We start from the raw sequence: 24,274 nt of genomic DNA, 5'->3' as shown, positions 1-24,274 counted from the left end.
GGAAGCCAGGCCCAGCCAATCGGAATTAGTTTTTCCCCACAAAAGGGCTTTATTACAGACAGAAAAACCCCTCTGCACCCCCCTTTTTGCGCATATGGAACATTTCTGCAATCTTTTATTTCAGCTCATGAAACATGGGACCAGCACTTTACATGTTGCGTTTATATTTTTGTTCAGTGTAATTTTGCTTCCCTCCAGGTCTGAGGGCACATACTTTCTAGTAGGCTTAGATTGAAGATATGGCAAATAGGAATGGCAATATCGTCTGCTATTACCCTCAGTAATTTTCCATCCAAGTTGTCAGACTCCGGTGCTTTGTCAGACGAGCTAAATGCCTTTTATCCTCGCTTCAAGGCACGCATTACACTGAACCATGCATGAGAGCACCAGCTGTTCCGGAGACAACTGTATGATCACGCTCTCCGTAACCGATGTAAGAACTTTAAACAGGTTAACATTTATAAGGCCTTGGGGCCAGACGGATTACCAAGACGCATACTCAGAGCATGTGCTGACCAGTTGGTAAGTATATTCACTGATATTTTCAACCTCCTCCTGACTCAATCTGTAATCCCCATGTTTCAAGCAGACCACCGTAGTACCTGTGCCCAAGAATGCCAACGTAACCTGTCTAAATTACTATTTCCCTGTAGCGCTCACATCTGTAGCCATGAAACGCTTTGAAAGGCTGGTCATGGCTCACATCAACACCACCATCCCAGACACCCTGGACCCACTCCAATTTGCATACCGCCCCACAGATCCATAGATGACACCATCTCTATTGCACTCCACAATGCCCTTTCACATCTGGACAAAAGGATAATCAGTGTTCAACACCATAGTGCCCACAAAGCTCATCACTAAGCTAAGGACCCTGGGACTAAACACCTCCCTCTGCAACTGGATTCTGGACTTCCTGACGGGCCGCCCACATGTGGTAAGGGTAGGCAACAACACATCTGCATCGCTGATCCTCAACACAGGGGCCGCTCAGGGGTGCATGCTTAGTCTCCTCCTGTACTCTCTGTTCACCCATGACTGCATGGCCAAGAACGACTCCAACACCATCAAGTTTGCTGACGACACAACAGTGGTAGGCCTGATCCCCGACAACGTTGTGCCAGCCTATAGGGAAGAGGTCAGAGACCTGGCAGTGTAGTGCCAGGACCACAACCTCTCCCTCAATGTGAGCAAGACAAATGAGATGATCGTGGACTACTGGAAAAGGAGAGTCAAACAGGCCCCCATTTACATCGACGGGGCTGTAGTGGAGCGGGTCGAGAGTTTCAAGTTCCTTGGTGTCCACATCACCAACAAACTATCATGGTCCAAACACACCAAGACAGTCGTGAAGAGGGCACAACCGCACCTTTTGCCCCAAAGGAGATTGAAAAGATTTGGCATGGGTTCCCAGATCTTCAAAAAGTTCTACAGCTGCACCATCTAGAGCATCCTGACCGTTTACTTCACCGCCTGGTATGGCAACTGCTCCGCATCCCACCGTAAGGCGCTACAGAGGGTAGTGCGCACGGCCCTGTACATCGCTGGGGCCAAGCTTCCTGCCATCCAAGACCGATACAGTAGGCGGTGTCAGAGGAAAGCCCGTAAAATTGTCAGAGACTCCAGTCACCCAAGTTATAGACTGTTTTCTCTGCACGGCAAGGCCGTTATTGTAAATAAGATTTTGTTCTTAACTGACTTGCCAACTTAAATAAATATTTTAAAAAACTGGGGCTCATGCTTCGCATTCTTCACAATAAGAATACCCAATGAATAATAATGATAAACAGGACAATACAGTACAAAGAAATCTACTCTCTCTCTCTGTAGGGCGAGCATGGTGACGATGGTGAGTTCGGTCTCCCTGGCAAAGCTGGTTACCGTGGAAAAGTCGGCGGGCTGGGACTGCCGGGCGATATGGGAACCTTCGGACCAAAGGTACTGTAAGAGAGATGGAAATTGTGTTGTTGAGTGTATGGAGGAAGGGTTTTCATCAGGGTGTAAACATAGGCTAAGGATAATTGAATGACAATTCCAATTCAATAATTGTAAAATCGCCATTAAATCCTTTTCGATTCATCCCCTGAATTGACTGAATTAAAATGTAATTAAGCTCAACTTAAAGAATGTCTTGTAACGTTATTGTAGAGCAATAGGCACCTACTCCATACTACTATTCTTCATGTCAGTTGGCTCTATGTGATTTCTTCTCCCAGGGTGAAAGGGGCCTCCCAGGCCAGACAGGACCCTCAGGGAAGAGAGGCTTTAAGGGTGGGATGGGACTGCCAGGGCCACAGGGGGACCAGGGGCCCAAAGGACAACCTGTAAGTTTCAGCCAACTAACAACATGTATATAGATCAATATTGACATTGATGATACTGGTAAGCTCACATAGCATGGTTTCTGTATTAGCTTACTTCTGTTTTCTGATGTAGGTCTATTGATGGAATGTTGTTGCCCCACATTGTTGGGGCCACATCCTAACTGCTGTGTCTGCTCTGTTCCAGGGTGATACAGGAGAACCAGGTTTTCCAGGGATACTGGGAGTGTTTGGACCAACAGTGAGTTCATACACACATGCACATGTCAGGCAGCCGAGGGGTATATGTAAATGTAGCCGAACTACACCACCTACTACACCACCTACTGTATGTGTATATATATATATATATATATATATATATTATACAAGAAATGCACAAAAAGAAGTCCTTAATAATGTTCATGAAAACAGTTGAGTTAGCAAAAAAGTGTCCTTCCACCGCCAGTAGATGGTGTCCTCGTACCACACAGTCCAGTTCAGATCTTAAGATGGCTAGGTGGGACAACCACATAAAGTGAGCTCCAAAAGTCTTGGGACAGTGACAAATGTTTTTGTTGCTTTGGTTGTGCACTTAGGATTTGACATGATACAATGATTGAGGTTAAAGTACAGACTGTCATCTTTAATTTGAGGGTATTCTCACCCTTATCTGGTGAACCATTTAGAAATTTCAGCACTTTTTGTACATATTCCCCCCCATTTTAGGGGACCAAAAGTATTGGGACAAATTCACATACATGCGTATTAAAGTAGTCAAACGTTTAGTATTTGTATTTGTATTCAGCAGCTACTCTTCCTTGGGTCCAGCAAAATTAAGGCAATTATACATTTTAAAAACATTATAATACATTCATAACAGAATTCACAACATTAAGTGTATGCCCTCAGGCCTCTACTACCACACATCTATAACACAAAATCAATGTGTACATGTGTGTATAGTGCGGATGTTATCGTGTGTTTGTATTAGGTCCCATAGCCCAGATTATTTTGTGCCCAATAGAAATGAATGGTGAATAATGTATTCTGACAATTTTATTCTATTCTATTCTTGCAAATAAGAATATAATATGTTTCTAAACACTTCTACATTAATGTGGATGCTACCATGATTATGGATAATCCTGAATGAATCGTTAGTATGATTATCCGTAATCATGGTAGCATCCACATTTAGATAGGGAGTCAATGCTGAAACCAAGGTCTTTTTTCCAGATGACCCCTGTATGGCACCACACATCAAAATACAATACACGTTATTATACACCAAAAGCAAAGCACAATCAGAAAGAACAGACACATTCTTCAGTAAAACGGTCCCCTAACAACAGTCTGAAATGCCCTAGAGGCACCAATTCCTCCAATTTTAAAGTGTACTGTCTATCATTCCACACATAAAGGTGCAAGGAAATTAAAGGCTGATTTACCTAACTCTCTAGACTCCGAATGAGTTTCCAGAGTTAACCAACCCTGTGAACGGATTTGATAACTTGTTATAGGTAAGTCAGCAGTTTGTGGAGCAGGGCTATGAAAGTTTTTAAAAAGCATAATAATGTGATTTAACTTTTTGGTAAAGAATACAATGATGAGTACTGAAACTGACTCGTGTGATGAAACGAAGGGCACTATGAGAAATGTAAGAGTAGAGGCAGCTGCACTTTAATAAATAGTATCACCATAATCAAGAACAGGTCGAGAGGTTGACTGCACAATCTGCTTCCTGCTGACTAGAGAGAGACAATATCTGTTTCTGTACAACAACAAAAAAAAGCCCACTATAAATCTTTGTTTTTTTACTGGCCCCCCAATGGTGGAACAAACTCCCTCACGACGCCAGGACAGCGGAGTCAATCACCACCTTCCGGAGACACCTGAAACCCCACCTCTTTAAGGAATACCTAGGATAGGATAAAGTAATCCTTCTCACCCCCCCCCCCCCTTAAAAGATTTAGATGCACTATTGTAAAGTGGCCGTTCCACTGGATGTCATAAGGTGAATGCACCAATTTGTAAGTCGCTCTGGATAAGAGCGTCTGCTAAATGACTTAAATGTAAATGTTAAATGTACAAGCTCAGTTGTATGTTTTTTAAACGATAAATCATTGTCGAGACTCGTTTGATAATAGAACCACCCAATGAGTAAAGATACAATTAATCTGAGACAGTGTTACGAGAACCTGAAAACAACATGTATTTAGTTTTGCCTGTATTAAATACGAGTTTTAAAACAGTAAGGGCGTCCTGCAAAACTGCAAAATCAGACTGTAGCCTTGTCAGAGCCAGTTCAGCAGTCGGAGCAATTGTGTACATAATAGTATCATCCACATATAGATTAAATGTAAAATTTTTAACAGATTGACCAACATCATTTATATAAATAGTGAAAAGAACAGGTCCTAGTATCGGCCCCTGTGGTACACCTTTCTGTACCTTTCTGTCCAAGAAATTTGGACCTCATCAATCACGATGTCCTGAGTTTTGTCGCTAAGATAATCATGAAACCATGAACAGGCATCAGAGCTCATGCCTATCGAGGACAACTTATTCAATAAAATAGCATGATCAACACTATCAAAAGCTTCTCCACAAACAAAGCAGCACATTTCATTTTAGTGTCTAAAGCATTGACAAGTTCATTAACAACTAAAGTGGTTGCTCTAATAGTGTTATGCCCAGGCCTAAACCCTGATTAGTTTACATTCAAAATACTGTAATGAAACAAGCAGGGAGCAGGTCTCGAACCCTCGACCTTCTAGCCCGAAGTCCAGCGTGCTATCGACTGTGCCCCAAAAGCATGCTCGAGCGTCGATATCTGCGCTTATAAACCCAGGGTCGTTACAATATATTTCTCAGGAAAAAAAATAACAAAGTTGTACATTTATCAAGGATTCAATAATCTTAGCTAGATAAGGAATCCTTGAAATGGGGTGATAGTTTAAAATCACTACTATACTTTAAATGGGGGGGGGGGGGGGGGGGGGGTGTAATACATGTGTTGCACAGGAAGTTATACTGATTGTATAAATGTTTGTCATTGATGTTTCCAGGGGCCTCCAGGTGACTTGGGACCAAAAGGCATACAGGGACCAAAAGGGCCACAGGGCACAATGGTAAGTAGAGGCCTTTTGTAGACCAGTAATTTACGGCATGCTGGCTCTACCAAACCTGGGTTCAAGTAGTATTTGTTTTCTTTCAAATACTTTGAGGTTTAGTTTCCCGGACACAGCTCAAGCCTAGTCCTAGACGAAAAAGAACTCTGGAGGAAGGGTTTTTGAGTTTGCTTTTTAGTCTAGGACTAGGCTTAATCTGTTTGATTTAGCCTGCCTTAAGTGCCAGAGGGGCTGGGTTTGCACTTTTGGGACTATTCTGTGATGGGTTTATTGATTGCACACACAGGAGAAAGCTTTGTCTGAAACATCTGTGTGAAAAAGTATTTCCCTTGCTGCTGCTAGAGAAAATATATTAAAATTGCATAAAGAAGATATTGTACTATGTCTACCTTGTGTGCGAACCTACCCTCTTGAACACTTTATTGGTTATACCATGTACGAACACAGATTTTTTTCAAACCGATGTCAGTTAGCGCAATTGTACCTTGGTCTCTTTTGAAAGAAAAATAAGCTATTTGAACCAAGGTCAGGGACAGTATCCATAAAATATCTTATATTCTAAAATATCTAAAATAGTGCTACACATTTTTACCAAGAAATTTCAATTCAGATACAATTCATAAAGTTTCCCGGAATATTAAGAACTATTTTTTGACTACAGTAGTGACACACAAGTTTCTTCAAAACTACTCATCATTATTATCCAATCACTATCTGATCAAGGTTTGTTGCGTCTACACATGGTGTTAAAATGTGTCTCTAATTTGTCCACAGTGTCCGCATTGTCTCCAGATTTCCTTGTATGCAAATAATTTCACAATTTTTTTCTAAATAATATTTATTTTAAGACATATTAACGCCATAAGTCAATGGTGCCACCTGTCAATGATTTTAGAGGGCAGGATAATATTGTTCTTACAGAAGAACAATATCTCCATGTTTTATTATTTTGAACAGCTGATGCAGTTGCATTTGTATAAACAATATAAATAATTTGGAGTTAGAATGTTACACCACCTGAAATGACACAACCTCTACTTGTCACGGTGTGATTTGGGTGGTCATTCTATGTCTTCTGTTTCTTTGTTTTTGGCCGAGTGTGGTTCCCAATCAGAGGCAGCTGTCTATCGTTGTCTCTGATTGGGGATCATACTTAGGCAGCCCTTTTCCCCACCATTAGGTTGTGGGATCTTGTTTTCTGTTTCGTGTTTTCTGCCTGACAGAACTGTGCGCTTTCGTTTTCACATTTGTTATTTTGTTTGAGTGTTTTTGAAATAAAAGAATCACGAACACATTCCACGCTGCGCTTTGGTCCACTCTTCCTTCAACAAACGAGAGCCGTAACACTACTATCTACTTCTATATCTGTTCACAATTCTTGATGGTACAGTCATCAGATAATGATGTTTAAAAAATCTGAAAATGTAAAAGGCACAACGTTAGAGTCATATGTCTTAAGTATAAAACTATTTTTGATATATTTTATTTGACCTTTATTTAACTAGGCAAGTCAGTTAAGAACACCTTTTTATTTACAATGACTCAGTAATCCATTCTTTCTGGGAATGCAATAAAGTCCCCAAATTATGGGACGGAGCTAGGAAGTTGTCTGTCAGAAGTATTACAATGTAAATTTACTTTTAATCCGTCTGTCTGCATATTTCAAGATATGGCATATGGTGGTGTAGTGAGATACCCACTGGGATGGACGATTCTCTTCACCTCACTGATCTTGAAAAAAATGTATGAAAATCGTGGAAATCAATCCGCCATCATTAACACAATGGAAAAACAATTGATTTATTCTTGAAATATTTAAATTGCCTGGGCGACTGAGAAAAACAAATTGGTACAATTTAAGGCCACATGGCAGACAATAATGCAGGCCCTAGGGATGGGGTCTGGGCTTATGAGATGTTGTCGTTGTTTGTCTGCGTCTGAAAGTCGTTGTTCGTATTTGTATGTTTGTATTTGGTGTGAGATTTTTTTTTAATGAAAATGCAAAAAGCACATCCAGTTCTTCGTCTGTAGGGCTCAATTATGATTTAAAGGGTTTTACTGTCTAGATCCATCTACACTTGTAAGATATCCAGACACAATGCATTCCCGACTGCCTCTGGAGTCTTTTAATCGTCTACACCAGTCTCAAAACGTGTGCACAATCAGAATGTGGACGAAGTCAGGAACAAAGGACGCATGTTAGCACCAGATATAAACAGGGCTATAGATTGACGTGAACTCATCACTCTCTTCCTCTTTCCTTCCATCTCCAGGGTAGAGGTGGAGTAATGGGTCCGATGGGGATTATTGGGCCCGATGGAAGTCCAGTAAGTATTTTGTCCATATCAATTAAACAATATTTATTTAGGTATGGCTGCTTGCTATCCTTCATCATTCTGACTATACACGTATCTCCTCAGGGCCCTAAAGGAGACAAGGGGAGCCGTGGAGAGATGGTAAGTACTTCAGTACTCAAACCCCCCTAACTACTATACCTACTCTGGAATCCAAGGTCAACTTTAGTATTGTTTCACTTCACTGATTCAGTCTGCTCCAATAACGACACATTTGGTCCTTTGCTGAGGGAAGCCCTCCTCTGGTGAGGGCCATTTGGGTTCTAATATGAGCTCATGGTATAGGCCCAACCTTATGACAATTGATCCGTTTTAACAGATTCGCATTGTATCCAAAAATCAACATAGTAGGTTACTATGTAAGATACTTTTATGTGTCACATGCACTTACTCAAGTTCTTTATTAAGACTACTGAAATGGCAGTGTACAATCTGGAATGACACTCTCAGTAACAGCTGTACAAAATAACTGGAAGCAAACCACGCCCCAAATATTCTAATGAGCCCCCGCCGCTACATTATCAAGTAGAACAGAATAAAACACTCACCCCATCTAACACATTAGGGGCCAGTGTGGGCTTCCCCATTTGGCCCATGCTATGTTACCCACCTAATAATTGGCCCAGCATGTGCTAGCACATGTTAAGCTGGTGTGGGCTAGGCTGTGCTGGACTGGTGTTGCTGGTGGAGCTAGTCCATGCCCACAGAATATCCAACAGGGCCAATGTGGTCATGTTTTCTGGGTATTGTCCACTTGCAGCTCTGTAGTCTTTTTAAAGGATTTATGTAAGCGCATGAGAATATAAAAAAAAAGCTATTGTTTACATTTACATTACATTTAAGTCATTTAGCAGACGCTCTTATCCAGAGCGACTTACATTGTTAATATCAAATGTTGTTGAGTCGACATTTTCCTTACAATATCTAATTGTTTTTCTCGGCGTGTTATAAAAAAAGAAAGGAAAAAGGATGTAGAATGTTTAAACAGGCATTTTACAGCATTCTTGTCACTTAAAAATAACCTCTTCCTACCAGGCCCCTATCATGTGGAATAATCTCCAAGTAATGTTTCATTTGGATGTGGTGTTGTCTCTGGGTCAGTTTAGGAGAAAGGCTAGGGATTTTTATATTTATAAATGTGTTTGTTTTGTTTGATTGTGTATATAATATTTGCTATTTATTTAATTAATCTCAATGTGTTTTTCCCTTGTTAAATAAAAGTCTATCAAAAGGGCTGTAGTGGCACCCTAAAAAAGCTAATGTGTACCATTTCTGTAGGTGCACATTTGTACCTGTGAGAAAGGTGCTATTTCGTCACCCAAGAGGTACACAATTGCCTCTTTGCAAATACAACCTATAAGGGTAATAAGTAATATGATATACCGCTGACTAAAGGTATAATATTGACGTACCTTACAGGGTACCACCTCAGTGACAAGTAGGGTACCCCAGTGACAACTACTGTAGGTACCTTTTTTTCCTGAGTGTACCCAGAATTTACGTATTTTTTTCTCTTTCCCTCTTGCTCATCAACAGGGATTACAAGGACCAAAGGTATGTGTTTGCAGTGCAGGATGTTTTAAATAATGAAACTGATTTAAAAACCCTACAATGCCTTAAAAAAGGCATTTATAACTAATGGATTGAGATGTTTTGTGATTTTGTTGTTTCACAGGGGCATCCAGGACCACCGGGACCTCCAGTAAGTCTTCACCTTCCTAACTCAATCTAGCATACTTTGTTAGTGTATTAACCTAATTTGGCTAACACTTCACTTGACACCCAGCGTCACAGCACGTTATAACCATGTCATAACAGCTGACATAACACGTCATAACCTGTTATAATATGGTCATAACACTGTCATGACACATGTTTACACCTGTTGACATATATTGTGTTATTTTATGGCTGGTTATGACACCTACATAAGAGTGTAAAAACCCACGACACCTACCACGGTAGTTATTTTATGGCTGGTTATGACACCTACGTAAGAGTGTAAAAACTCACAAAACCTACCACATAGTTATTTTATGGCTGGTTATGACACCGACATAAGAGTGTAAAAACACATAAAACCTACCACGGTAGTTATTTTATGGCTGGTTATGACACCTACGTAAGAGTGTAAAAACTCACAAAACCTACCACATAGTTATTTTATGGCTGGTTATGACACCTACGTAAGAGTGTAAAAACCCACAAAACCTACCACATAGTTATTTTATGGCTGGTTATGACACCTACGTAAGAGTGTAAAAACTCACAAAACCTACCACATAGTTATTTTATGGCTGGTTATGACACCTACATAAGAGTGTAAAAACCCACAAAACCTACCACGGTAGTTATTTTATGGCTGGTTATGACAACTACATAAGAGTGTAAAAACCCACAAAACCTACCACGGTAGTTATTTTATGGCTGGTTATGACACCTACATAAGAGTGTAAAAACCCACGAAACCTACCACGGTAGTTATTTTATGGCTGGTTATGACAACTACATAAGAGTGTAAAAACACACAAAACCTACCACGTAGTTAGTTAATATAACAACATAACAATACCCACAAAACATGCACACAAGGAAAAACAGTCAATTACACCGTAGCCTACGTGTCAACAGTGTGTTTATGTTGAATACATTTTTGGGAAATGTACCATATTAAACTATCATTGTAATTGCACACACATTGATGTCAGACATACACCTACCCCAATGCTCAGTTGCTGATAACTGGGATGAATGCAGTAGCAGATTTCAGGAGGAGGACAAGACACTCTCTTTTTGACAGATGACTGATATAAGGGCATGTACGAGATAGGCCTATCTGGCTTATATGATTATGATGGTCATAATGTTTCTTGACAGTGCCATAAAGTGTATTTTCTTAGTCCAAGTAAACAAGATGGTCAGAAAGCTTATTTTCTACAAGTTATTTAAAATATGATGGAAAAAAAATTACTTTAAAGAATTACAACAACAACAAAGTTTCAAACAAAAGGAAAGTTCTTGTCAGGGAAATAAAGAACACTCTTATGTAGGTGTCATAACAGGTCTAAATATTTATTTATTTTTCTTTATTTTATTTAACCTTTATTTAACTAGGCAAGTCAGTTAAGAACAAATTCTTATTTACAATGATTTACCCAGGCCAAACCCTAACCCAGACGACGCTGTGCCAATTGTGCGCCGCACTATGGGACTCCCAATTTGTCCGGTTGTGATACAGCCTGGAATCGAACCAGGGTCTATAGTGACGCCTCTATCACTGAGATGCAGTGCCTTAGACAGCTGCGCCACTCGGGAGCACTATAAATGGGTCATGACAATGTTATGGCTATATTATGTCAGGTTATGACATGTTATGTCAGCTGTTGTAACTTTGTATTAATTATGAATCCCCACTCTTCTTGGGGTTCAGCTAAATTAGTTATACATTTTTTTATATTACAATACATTCATAACAGATTTCAGAACACATTAAGTGTGTGCCCTCAGGCCCCTACTCTACTACCACATATATACAAAACAAAATCCATGTGTATGTTATCATGTGTTTGTATGCATGTGTCTGTGTTGCTTCATAGTTCCCGCTGTACCATAAGGTGTATTTTTAACTGTTTTTTAAATCTAATTTTACTTCTTGCATGAGTTACAATATGTGGAATAGAGTTCCATGTAGTCATGGCTCTATGTAGTACTGTGCGCCTCCCATAGTTTGTTATGGACTTGGGGACTGTGAAGAGACCTCTGGTGGCATGTCTTGTGGGGTATGCATGGGTGTCCAAGCTGTGTGCCAGTAGTTCAAACAGACAGCTTGGTGCATTCAACATGTCAATACCTCTCACAAATACAAGTAGTGATGAAGTCAAGCTCTCCTCCACTTTGAGCCAGGAGAGATTGACACGCATAGTATTAATGTTAGCTCTCTGTGTACATCCAAGGGCCAGCCGTGCTGCCCTGTTCTGAGCCAATTGCAATTTTCCTAAGTCACTCATTGTGACACCTGACCACATGACTGAACAGTAGTCCAGGTGCGACAAAACTAGGGCCTGTAGTACCTGCCTTGCTGATAGTGCTGTTAAGAATGCAGAGTAGCACTTTATTATGGACAGTCTTCTCCCCATCCTAGCTACTGTTGTATCAAAATGTTTTGACCATGACAGTTTACAATCCATGGTTACTCCAAGCAGTTTAGTCTTTATTTAAAGCCAGCGGCATGTCATTAATAAAATTTGAAAAAAGTAAGTGGCCTAGACAGCTGCCCTGGGGAATTCCTGATTCTACCTGGATTTTGTTTGAGAGGTTTCCATTAAAGAACACCCTCTGTGTTCTGTTAGACAGGTAACTCTTTATCCACAATATAGCAGGGGGTATAAAGCCATGTTTTTCCAGCAACAGACTATGATGGATAATGTCAAAAGCCGCACTGAAGTCTAACAAAACAGCCCCCACAATCTTTTATTCATAAATTTCTCTCAGCCAATAATGTCCTTCCCTATAAGCGTGCTGAAAGTCTGTTGTCAATGTATTTACTGTAAAATAGCATTGTATCTGGTCAAACACCATTTTTTCCAATTTTTACTAAGGGTTGGTGACAGGGTGATTGGTCGGCTATTTGAGGCGGTCAAGGCAGGCGCGCCGAGAACGATTCTTCATCTTCTTTTCTGGTCCCACCACGCATCCAATTACTCTCACCTGGAGTCTAACAGTATTTTGACATGGTTATGTAACGTGTTACCCTAATTTGCTCTCAAATTCAATTTTGAAGGGCTCCATTTTCATAAAAACAGCTTAGTTCACAGTGCATTCTCAAAACTCCCTGCTCTTAGCATGTTGGAAAGTAGCATCGCGAACCACTATTGTGACTGATAATTTTTTTATCACACACAAAAGCTGTTGATACAATTTTTTTAAAGAGAATATTTTGCCAAAGATAACAGGTTGGACGCAGAACAACTTAAGGAAACCTCCAACTGAAGAATTCAGATGGGCCTAATCAAGGACTACATTGCAAGATTAGTACTTTATAAGGGCTCATTTCTTGATAGTTCCTGCAATCCAACTGTGATGGAGCATACTCCATCTGTGTTACTTTAGGTGATCTGTAGCGTTATTCCTCCTGACTGGTTGTTTTATTTTCTCTAGGGTCCTCCCGGTGTCCCTCTGTCATTTGTAAGTTATTGTACATCTCTTCAATACACTAAATACACTAGACCTTTCACCAAAACATTAGCTATTGTGACTATGGCACTATTGACTATGGCCATCACTACAGCACCGAACACGTTGTCTTCCTATACAGTACGTCCTATGACAGTGTAATGTTACATTATGTTGTCTGTGCCCCGTTTTCTTATTCAGAAACAGGACGGTTCCCTTCAGGTGTTTGAGTCTATAAACACCCCACTTAGGACTGAGGTCAGTGCCATGATACCCTCAACAAGCTGTGAACATAGCCATTTATTCTCATGTATAGTCATCCATTCATGTTTTTTTGATTGACTGTAGACTGCTACAAATTCATTTTTCTATCCCTGTGCAGAATTGGCTAGTTATGGACCTGCCTATGCTAGACCATGTTACAGAGATCATTAAGACCATCCACTACCTTAGTGACCTGATCCAGAGCCTGAAAAATCCACTGGGCACCAGCGATAACCCCGCCCGCATTTGCAGGGACCTCCACAGCTGTGAACAGAAAATGAGCGATGGTGAGAGGACAGATCTGTGTGTGTGTGTGTGCGCTTGCATGGTGAGAGGACAGGTGTGTGTGTATGCGTGTGTGTGTGTGTGTGTGTGTGTGTGTGTGTGTGTGTGTGTGTGTGTGTGTGTGTGTGTGTGTGTGTGTGTGTGTGTGTGTGTGTGTGTGTGTGTGTGTGTGTGTGTGTGTGTGTGTGTGTGTGTGTGTGTGTGTGTGTGTGTGTGTGCGTTTGCATGGTGAGAGGACAGATGTGTGTGTGAGTGTGTGTGTGTGTGCGCGCTTACATGGTGAGAGGACAGATGTGTGTGTGTGTGCACGCATGCATGCATGTACTGTATGTGCACACAAGAGGGAGAAGAAGAATGGGAAAGAGTGTTTAGTAACTGACTCTTTTCTCTCCCTAGGCACTTATTGGATTGACCCAAACCTGGGCTACTCCTCAGATACAATAGAGGTCACCTGTAACTTCACAGGTGGAGGGCAGACCTGCCTAAAACCTGTAACGGTGTCCAAGGTACTGCAGACATAACCGGTCATACATCACCAGTTATACTACAACCAGTCACACTGAATAGATGATGCCACAGTATTTCATGAATAGTAGCTAGGTTTCCATTCAATTGGCAAAAGAGTTTCAAATCAAATGTTATTTGTCAAATGCGCCGACCACTCCACAAATTTCTTGTTAACAAACTATAGTTTTGGCAAGTCGGTTAGGACATCTACTTCGTGGATGACACAAGTCATTTTTCCAACAATTGTTTACAGACAGATTATTCAACTTAGAATTCACTGTATCACAATTCCAGTGGGTCAGAAGTTTACATGCACTAAGTTGACTGTGCCTTTAAACAGCTTGGAAAATTCCTGAAAATTATGTCATGGCTTTAGAAGCTTCTGATAGGCATCATTTGAGTCAATTGGAGGTGTACCTGTGGATGTATTTCAAGGCCTACCTTCAAACTCAGTGCCTCTTAGCTTGACATCATGGGAAAATAAAAAGAAATCAGCCAAGACTGTAGAAAACAAATTGTAGACCTCCACAAGTCTGGTTCATCCTTGGGAGCAATTTCCAAACGCCTGAAGGTACCACATGCATCTGTACAAACAATAGTACGCAAGTATAAACACCATGGGACAACGCAGCCGTCATACCGCTCAGGAAGGAGATGCGTTCTGTCTCCTAGAGAATGTACTTTGGTGTGAAAAGAACAACAGCAACGGACCTTGTGAAGATGCTGGAGGAAACAGGTACAAAAGTATCTATATCCATAGTTAAACGAGTCCTATATCGACATAACCTGAAAGGCCGCTCAGCAATGTAAAAGCCACTGCTCCAAAACCGCCATATAAAACCCAGACTACGGTTTGCAACTGCACATGGGGACAAAGATCGTATTTTTGGAGAAATGTCCTCTGGTCTGTGGAAACAAAAATGGAACTGTTTGGCCATAATGACCATCGTTTTGTTTGGAGGAAAAAGGTGGAGGCTTGCAAGCCGAAGAACACCATCCCAACCATGAAGCACGGGGGTGTCAGTATCATGTTGTGGGGGTGCTTTGCTGCAGGAGGGACTGGTGCACTTCACAAAATAGATGGCATCATGAGGAGGGGAAATGATGTGGATATATTGAAGCAACATCTCAAGACATCAGTCAGGAAGTTAAAGCTTGGTCGCAAATGGGGTCTTCCAAATGGACAATGACCCCAAGCTTACTTCCAAAGTTGTGGCAAAATGGCTTTAGGACAACAAAGTCAAGGTATTGGAGTGACCATCACAAAGCCCTGACCTCAATCCTATAGAAAATGTGTGGGCAGAACTGAAAAAGCGTGTGCGAACAAGGAGGCCTACAAACCTGACTCAGTTACACAAGCTCTGTCAGGAGGAATGGGCCAAACTTCACCCAACTTATTGTGGGAAGCTTGTGGATGGCTACCCGAATCTTTGACCGAAGTTAAACAATTTAAAGGCAATGCTACCAAATACTAATTAAGTGTATGTAAACTTCTGACCCACTGGGAATGTGATGCAAGAAATAAAAGCTGAAATAAATCATTCTCCCTACTATTATTCTGACATTTCACATTCTTAAAATAAAGTGGTGATCCTAACTGACCTAAGACGGGGAATTTTTACTAGGATTAAATGTCAGGAATTATGAAAAACTGAGTTGAAATGTATTTGGTAAAGGTGTATGTAAACTTCCGACTTCTACTGTATATTTATATATTATGATATATTATTGTATTTGTTTTGAACAACTTTCATCCTCTTTATTGACAGCTGGAGATTAGTGTTGGGCGTGTCCAGATGAACTTCCTGCATCTCTTGAGCGCGGAGGCGGTGCAACATGTGACCATCCACTGCCTGAACGTACCTATCTGGAGGACCTCTGAGGACCAGCCTCCTTCACAGGGGTCTGTGCATTTCAGGGCGTGGAGTGGGGAGATCATTGAGGCAGGAGGAGAGATGGAGCCTCACGTCATCGAGGACTCCTGTTGGGTACGGCTGCCATGTTCTCTCAGTGGAGGGCACTCTCTGAGCTTGAAGTAGAAGTTGCCTCTCGCCACAGATCTAGGATCGGTTTACACTACCCTACCCCTGATTCTAACCATTAGGGTTATGGAAGATATACTCCCCTCCATATGAAGAGTTTCTTTCCAAAACGCTATATACACTGTATCCATTTCAGATATGGTCAATTAGCTTTTATTGTTAAAATAACTTATTAAAGAGATTGATGTGTTGTCACTACTTATCATGACATGGGGTTGTTCAATGATTGCTTGAAATCTATCACTCTCTTCCTTTCAGAGAGACAAATAATGTGTTTGTCTATAAATAAGTAGTACTGCTAGGTTTTACAGTCACATCTACAAATAACTACATTTTTTATAAATAACTTTACAAATGATACATTGACATCAATATTAAAATAAAAAACATGAAGAAATGTATCAATATAGTAATATGAGATCTGCATGTAATACGTTTACATTTTAGTCATTTAGCAGATGCTCTTATCTATAGCAACTTACAGTTAGTGCATTCATCTTAAGATAGCTAATAAAAATCATGGTGAGACATAAAAATACAGTATACGAACATTCCATTCCAGCAACAAAAAAAATATAGATTCATAATCAAGTGACATAACAAAGCATTGCAGCGCCATCTTTAGGACTCCATCTTCTGTTGTCTAAAACAGGCTCAATTAATCGAAGTTAAAACAATACATACTTCATATGAAATCAAAGTGATGCTGCTAACCAGCTAACCAGTTCAGCACACAAAATGTTGAATGAATTCTTCCACCAAAAGCAAGCTAGCTACTGTTGCTAAGTTAATAGGTAGCTAAAATTATTCTCAGATGAGGCAAAGTTGGCTAGCTATGTCGCCATGTTTCTAGCTCCTAGCCAACTTTGCTGTATTTTATTTTTTGTGTTATTTCTTACATTATTTGCTCAGAATATTTCCGGCATTATTACCTACATCCGAAAATAACTTTTGGATATTAGATCAGCGGTCACTCGTCAGAATTTCGATAAGAAATTAAACTTTCCTGAATTGGATCCTTTGTTTGAACTCCCAGAGGCAATTCCATTCATTCTGGGGCTGCTCTGTCGACAGAGAATAGGAATAAGGTCTGGGCTGCTAATCAGACTCAGGAGGCGTGCATATCATCCACCTCTTCAGAGTATATTATTCATTAACTTTCAGTCCCTGGACAATAAAGTTTTGATGTATACACTGACTCTGTGACAGAGTTCATCAGGAAGTGCATTGAGGATGTTGTTCCCACTGTGACGATCCAAACCACAAACCGGGGATAGATGGCAGCATTCACGCAAAACTGAAAGCGCGAACCACCGCATTTAAGCACGGCAAGGTGTACAAACAGACCAGCTATGGGCAATCAAAGAAACAAAACGACAGTACAGGGACAAAGTGGAGACGCAATTCAATGGCTCAGACACAAGACGTATGTGTCAGGGACTCCAGACAATCACAAATTATAAAGGGAAAGCCAGCCACGTTGCGGACACCAACGCCTCACTCCCGGACAAGCTAAAAAACCTTCTTCGCCCGCTTCAAGCAAAAACACAGAGCCACCGATGCCGGCCACTGCCGCTCACGAGGACAGTGAGCTCTCATTCTCCGGCCCAGATGGCATCCCTAGCCGCGTCCTCAGAGCATGTGCAGACCAGCTGGCAGGGGTGTTTATGGACATATTCAATCTCTCCCTATCCCAGTCTGTTGTCCCCTCATGCTTCAAGGTCCCCCTTATTCCTGTACCCAAGAAAGCAAAGGTAACTGAACTAAATTACAATCACTCCGTAGCACTCACTTCTGTCATCATTAAGTGCTTTGAGAGGTTAGTTAAGGATCATATTACCTCCACCTTACCCGACACCCTAGACCCACTACAATTTCCATTCTGCCCAAACAGATAAACGGATGATACAATCACCATCGCACTGCACACTGCCTATCCAATCTGGACAAGATAAATACCTATGTAAGAATGCTGTTAATTGACAACAGCTCAGCCTTCATCACCATAGTGCCCTCCAAGCTCTTCACTAAGCCCAAGCCCCTGGGTCTGAATCCCACCCTGTGCAACTGGATCCTGGACTTCCTTACTGGCCGACCCCAGGTTGGGAAGGTAGGCAAAAACACTTCCTCCACGCTGATCCTCAACATGGGGGCCCCACAAGGGTGCATGCTCAGCCCCCTCCTGTACACCCTGTTCACCCAGGACACACGTCTCCAACTCAATCATCAAGTTTGCTGACGACACAACAGTGGTAGGCCTGATTACCATCTATGACAAGACAGCCTACAGGGAGGAGGTGAGGGCCCTGGCGGAGTGGTGCCAGGAAAATAACCATTCCCTCAACGACAACAAAACAAGCTGATTGTGGACTTCAGGAGACAGCAGAGAGAGCACCCCCCCTCCCCATCCACATCAACGGGGCCACAGTGGAGAGGGTGAAAAGCTTCAAGTTCCTCTGCGTGCTCATCACTGACAACCTGAAATGGTCCATCCCACACAAAGTGTGGGGAAGAAGGCTCAGCAGCTATAGGGGATGGCCGGCTCAGTAACCCAGGACCAGGTCCAGAGGAGCTTGTCGGAGGGGCCCCGGTGAAGTCAGGGGGTCTCAGAGCCGTAAAACTGTTCGAGAGCCGCAGGTCTGGACGAAAGGGCAGAGGGAGAATACGTTGGAATGTTCCTCCTCTCTTAGCTCGAACTCGATTCCACTTTGCCTCCGACGGTGTAGAGCAAGACGCAGTAGTCCACTGGTTCTCGTCGGTGGGATGCGTTAATACAGGAAAGTGGTCCAAGGTAGTATCCTCAGAAGCTACTGCAGAGGATTCCAATCTCATCGTGCTCCCTGTATTACCCTCTCGGTCATTTAAAATTGTCACATCAAAACCAGCGTTCAATCTTGAAGTCTTCTTAGCCAGAGCGTGATGTTCTTTAGGATCCTTTTCCTCTCTAGGTGTTCAATGATCTGGTCTTTTGAGGCAACTAGTTGTTTACACTTTTCACAAGTGCATACAGTAAGTCAATAAATTCTTCCTCTTCTACTACAGTCAACATAACACAGGTCTCACATTTCAGGAATCCTGGGTTAATTGAATTAGTCCAAATTCTTATGAATTCCTCACATGGGGGGGGGACTAGATACATAATGTGCTTACAGATGCATACCACCCTGCTTACCACTGCTGGCTTGCTTCTGAAGCTAAGCAGGGTTGGTCCTGGTCAGTCCCTGGATGGGAGACCAGGTGCTGCTGGAAGTGGTGTTGGAGGGCCAGTAGGAGGCACTCTTTCCTCTGGTCTAAACAAAGATCCCAATGCCCCAGGGCAGTGATTGGGGACACTGCTCTGTGTAGGGTGCCGTCTTTCGGATGGGACGTTAAAACGGGTGTCCTGACTCTCTGAGGTCATTAAAGATCCCATGGCACTTATCGTAAGAGTAGGGGTGTTAACCCCGGTGTCCTGGCTAAATTCCCAATCTGGCCCTCAACCATCACGGTCACCTAATAATCCCCAGTTTACAATTGGCTCATTCATCCCCCTCCTCTCCCCTGTAACTATTCCCCAGGTCGTTGCTGCAAATGAGAACGTGTTCTCAGTCAACTTACCTGGTAAAATAACGGTAAAATAAATAAAATAAATAAATAAATATGTATGAAAATACTCTCAAATAAAAGGTGACATTCTGTACCGTCGCCTCATATAAAACATTTGAATTCAAATAAAAAATACTGGAGTATAGAGCCACATTCTTTTATTTTAGCTTCACTGTCCAAATGCATATGGAGGGGAGTGTATCTGACCAGTAGCTGATCTGTCTCAGTGAGGGTATCAGAAAGGGGCTACTTCTTCTTACTGTAGTCTCTGAACTTCCATTTTTTCTGCACTATGAACAGTAATAGAATAACAACATATCAATCATAAAATCTGAAACTCTTGACTTAGTTTGACTTCTTTGTATCTCTATTACAGATGAAGGATGGACGCTGGCACCAGACCCATTTTGTGTTCCACTCCCAGGATCCTAAACTGCTCCCTGTGGTTAACATCTATAACTTACCCAAGACCACACTCGGATCACACTACCACCTGGAGGTTGGCCCTGTGTGTTTCCTGTAAGGGTGTGTATGTCTGTGTGGTGCTGTGTGTGCAGAACCCTCACTTCTGAACCTCCATGCAGTTGGGGTGAATGGAACAGTCCACTCCCTCCCTCAAGCACTGTCCAAGAAGGACCTCTGCACCCCTCCCTCAACACCCCCGTATCACCCCTCTCATCAGACTGCAGAAATAAAGGGAAGATATTTTGGTGCTGGGGGAGAATGAGGAGAAGAAGAGCAAAGGAGGAATGGGGGAGTTCTCACACTAATAGCTCCTAAAGAAGACAATTTGTTATTTTTTGCTCTTCAGGAATGATTTAAACTAAAAACAAGCTGTGGATATCTTCTTGGAGAAAAGGCTTTGCCAAACAGTCTCTCGTGAACATTTAAGTTAAGGGACATCCAGGCTAAGTCGATACTGCCAATTCCCCTACTTTTGGAATTATAGTGAGTTATCATACAGTGTGTACTTAATTAATACCAAAGAACAACAGTCTGTGCAAGAGATTAATTAAAGTAATTGGGAACAATATTAAACATACTGTACATATATATGTGTATTCCGTCACTTTTATACATGTATATTTTATGTAAAGAAATAATCTTCAAGTGCAATAGAAAATTAGATGATCATTTAATATTTTGGACTTTAAAAATGCTGAAGGCTTTTTGTGTATGCCTTTTGGAGCTTGACTCTGCTCTTGGCCCGTGTGAAGTATTTTTTTAAAGCACGTCCTTACTTACCCATGAGACCTACACGTCTTCCGACTTCAACTGTAAATATATATATATTTACCTGCAAAATATCAGCCAAATGACTCATGCATCTCCAAACAAGATCTATGCTGTTGCCTTCACGTGTCTGTTTGCCTTGCATTTTCCCATGTTTAATGTTCAGTTCTTCAATAAATATTTAGGATCTGGGTTTGAACACTTGCATACCCAATAATATATTTTCTAGATTCTGCAGTATATCCGTTAGGGGTCACTATAATGGAGCCAGTCTGATACTGAATCACAAACCAGTCCCTTCCTCTCACTACTCTGCCCTAGATTTGTGCGTTCACATGCGCTTCCACCGTAGGCATCAGTGCAGGCTGCTAAAGGGGAGAACAGTGTCATAATAATGTCTGGAATGGAGTGAGTGGAATGGCATCAAACCCATGGAAACCAGTTCTATCCTAGCACCCTCAGCGATATGTTTGGAATATGCGCAAAAAGGGCAGCGTTCAATCGGTGGAGCACATTTGGCAGTGCCCCATTCATTTAAAGGTCATTTCCAATAGAGCCATCAATAAAATGCAATTGTGTTCATTGTCCGTAGCTTATGCCTGTCCATACCATAACCCTACCGCCACCATGGGGCACTCTGTTCATAACGTTGACATCACTATAAACCACTTGCCCATATGATGCCATACACATAATCTGCTGTTGTGAGGCAGGTTGGACGTACCTCCAAATTCTCTAAAACGACGTTAGGGGTGACTTATAGTAGAGAAATTAACATTCCATTATCTGGTAACAGCTCTGGTGGACATTCCTGCAATCAGCATGACAATTGCATGCTCCCTCAAAACTTGAACCATCTGTGGCATTGTGTAGTGTGACAAAATTGTACATTTTAGAGTGGCCTTTTATTGTCCCCAGCACAAGGTGCACCTGTGTAATTTAAAAAAATACTTTTCTTATTTAACCAGGTAGGCTAGTTGAGAACAAGTTCTCATTTGCAACTGTGACCTGGCCAAGATAAAGCATATAGCAATTTGACACATACAACAACACAGAGTTACACATGGAATAAACAAAACATACAGTCAATAATACAGTAGAACAAAGAAAACAAAAAGTATATATACAGTGAGTGCAAATTAGGTAAGATAAGGGAGTTAAGGCAATAGGCCATGATGGCAAAGTAATTACAACATAGCAATTAAACACTGGAATGGTAGATGTGCAGAAGATGAATGTGCAAGTAGAGATACTGGGGTGCAAAGGAGCAAGATACATAAATAAATACAGTATGGGGATGAGGTAGGTAGATAGATGGGCTGTTTACAGGTGCTGTGAGCTGCTCTGACAGCTGGTTCTTAAAGCTAGTGAGGGAGATATGAGTCTCCAGCTTCAGAGATTTTTGCAGTTCGTTCCAGTCATTGGCAGCAGAGAACTGTAAGGAAAAACGACCAAAGGAGGAATTGGCTTTGGGGGTGACCAGTGAGATATACCTGCTGGAGCGCGTGCTACAAGTGGGTGCTGCTATGGTGACCAGTGAGCTGAGATAAGGCGGGGCTTTACCTAGCAGAGACTTGTAGATAACCTGTAGCCAGTGGGTTTGGCGACGAGTATGAAGCGAGGGCCAACCAACGAGAGCGTACAGGTCGCAATGGTGGGTAGTGTATGGGGCTTTGGTGACAAAACGGATGGCACTGTGATAGACTGCATCCAATTTGTTGAGTAGAGTGTTGGAGGCTATTTTATAGATGACATCACCGAAGTCGAGGATCGGTAGGATGGTCAGTTTTACGAGGGTATGTTGGCAGCATGAGTGAAGGATGCTTTGTTGCGAAATAGGAAGCCGATTCTAGATTTAATTTTGGATTGGAGATGCTTAATGTGAGTCTGGAAGTAGAGTTTACAATCTAACCAGACACCTAGGTATTTGTAGTTGTCCACGTATTCTAAGTCAGAGCCGTGATGCTGGACGGGCGAGCAGGTGCGGGCAGTGATCGGTTGAAGAGCATGCATTTAGTTTTACTTGCGTTTAAGAGCAGTTGGAGGCCACGGAAGGAGAGTTGTATGGCATTGAAGCTCGTCTGGAGGTTAGTGTCGTCAGAATGGTGTCTGCGTAGAGGTGGATCAGAAAATCACCAGCAGCAAGAGCAACATCATTGATGTACACAGAGAAGAGAGTCGGCCCAAGGCTTGAACCTTGTGGCACCCCCATAGAGACTGCCAGAGGTCCGGACAACAGGCCCTCCGATTTGACACACTGAACTCTATCAGAGAAGTAGTTGGTAAACCAGGCGAGGCAATCATTTGAGAAACCAAGTCTGTCGAGTCTGCCAATAAGAATGTGGTGATTGACAGAGTCGAAAGCCTTGGCCAGGTCGATGAATACGGCTGCACAGTAATGTCTCTTATCGATGGCGGTTAAGATGTCGTTTAGGACCTTGAGCCTGGCTGAGGTGCACCCATGACCAGCTCTGAAACCAGATTGCATAGCGGAAAAGGTACGGTGGGATTTGAAATGGTCGGTAATCTGTTTGTTAACTTGGCTTTCGAAGACCTTAGAAAGACAGGGTAGGATAGATATAGGTCTGTAGCAGTTTGGGTCAAGAGTGTCCCCCCCTTTGAAGAGGGGGATGACCGCGGCAGCTTTCCAATCTTTGGGAATCTCAGACGATACGAAAGAGAGGTTGAACAGGCTAGTAAAAGCGGTTGCAACAATTTCGGCAGATAATTTTAGAAAGAGAGGGTCCAGATTGTCTAGCCCGGCTGATTTGTAGGGGTCCAGATTTTGCAGCTCTTTCAGAACATCAGCTATCTGGATTTGGGTGAAGGAGAAATGTTGGGGGCTTTGGCGGGTTGCTGTGGAGGGTGCCGGGCAGTTGACCGGGGTAGGGGTAGCCAGGTGGAAAGCATGGCCAGCCGTAGAGAAATGCTTATTGAAATTCTCAATTATAGTGGATTTATCGGTGGGTGACAGAGTTTCCTAGCCTCAGAGCAGTGGGCATCTGGGAGGAGGTGTTCTTATTCTCCATGGACTTTACAGTGTCCCAGAACCTTTTTTGAGTTAGTACTACAGGATGCAAATTTCTGTTTGAAAAAGCTTAGCCTTAGCTTTCCTAACTGCCTGTGTATATTTGTTCCCAACTTCCCTGAAAAGTTGCATATCACGGGGGATATTCGATGCTAATGCAGAACGCCACAGGATGTTTTTGTGCTGGTCAAGGGCAGACAGGTCTGGAGGGAACCAAGGACTATATCTATTCCTAGTTCTAGGAAGGGCATGTCAAGGGCATGCTTATTTAAGATGGTGAGGAAGGCACTTTTAAAGAATAGCCAGGCATCATCTACTGACGGGATGAGGTCAATGTCATTCCAGGACACCCCGGCCAGGTCGATTA

General features: G+C 42.1%; 1 protein-coding gene across 1 annotated transcript in view; it reads left to right on the top strand.

The window, feature by feature from the left end:
• Positions 1-21,078, top strand: part of LOC139544466 (collagen alpha-1(XXVII) chain B-like) — a 205,405-nt gene extending 184,327 nt beyond the window's left edge. The window contains exons 48-61 of the mRNA XM_071351593.1: positions 1,834-1,941; positions 2,220-2,327; positions 2,512-2,565; positions 5,375-5,437; positions 7,711-7,764; positions 7,858-7,893; positions 9,328-9,345; positions 9,467-9,493; positions 12,949-12,975; positions 13,165-13,221; positions 13,346-13,514; positions 13,909-14,018; positions 15,789-16,007; positions 20,023-21,078. Coding sequence (XP_071207694.1) covers positions 1,834-1,941; positions 2,220-2,327; positions 2,512-2,565; positions 5,375-5,437; positions 7,711-7,764; positions 7,858-7,893; positions 9,328-9,345; positions 9,467-9,493; positions 12,949-12,975; positions 13,165-13,221; positions 13,346-13,514; positions 13,909-14,018; positions 15,789-16,007; positions 20,023-20,169 — 1,197 coding nt within the window. The 3' untranslated portion in view covers positions 20,170-21,078. The remainder of the gene's footprint in view (positions 1-1,833; positions 1,942-2,219; positions 2,328-2,511; positions 2,566-5,374; positions 5,438-7,710; positions 7,765-7,857; positions 7,894-9,327; positions 9,346-9,466; positions 9,494-12,948; positions 12,976-13,164; positions 13,222-13,345; positions 13,515-13,908; positions 14,019-15,788; positions 16,008-20,022) is intronic.
• Positions 21,079-24,274: the final 3,196 nt, after the last annotated feature.

The sequence above is a fragment of the Salvelinus alpinus genome, chromosome 18, assembly GCF_045679555.1.
Source record: "Salvelinus alpinus chromosome 18, SLU_Salpinus.1, whole genome shotgun sequence".
Lineage (NCBI taxonomy): Eukaryota > Metazoa > Chordata > Actinopteri > Salmoniformes > Salmonidae > Salvelinus > Salvelinus alpinus.
Note: the sequence above shows the minus strand (reverse complement) of the source record. Positions and strands in the feature narration are given on the sequence as shown.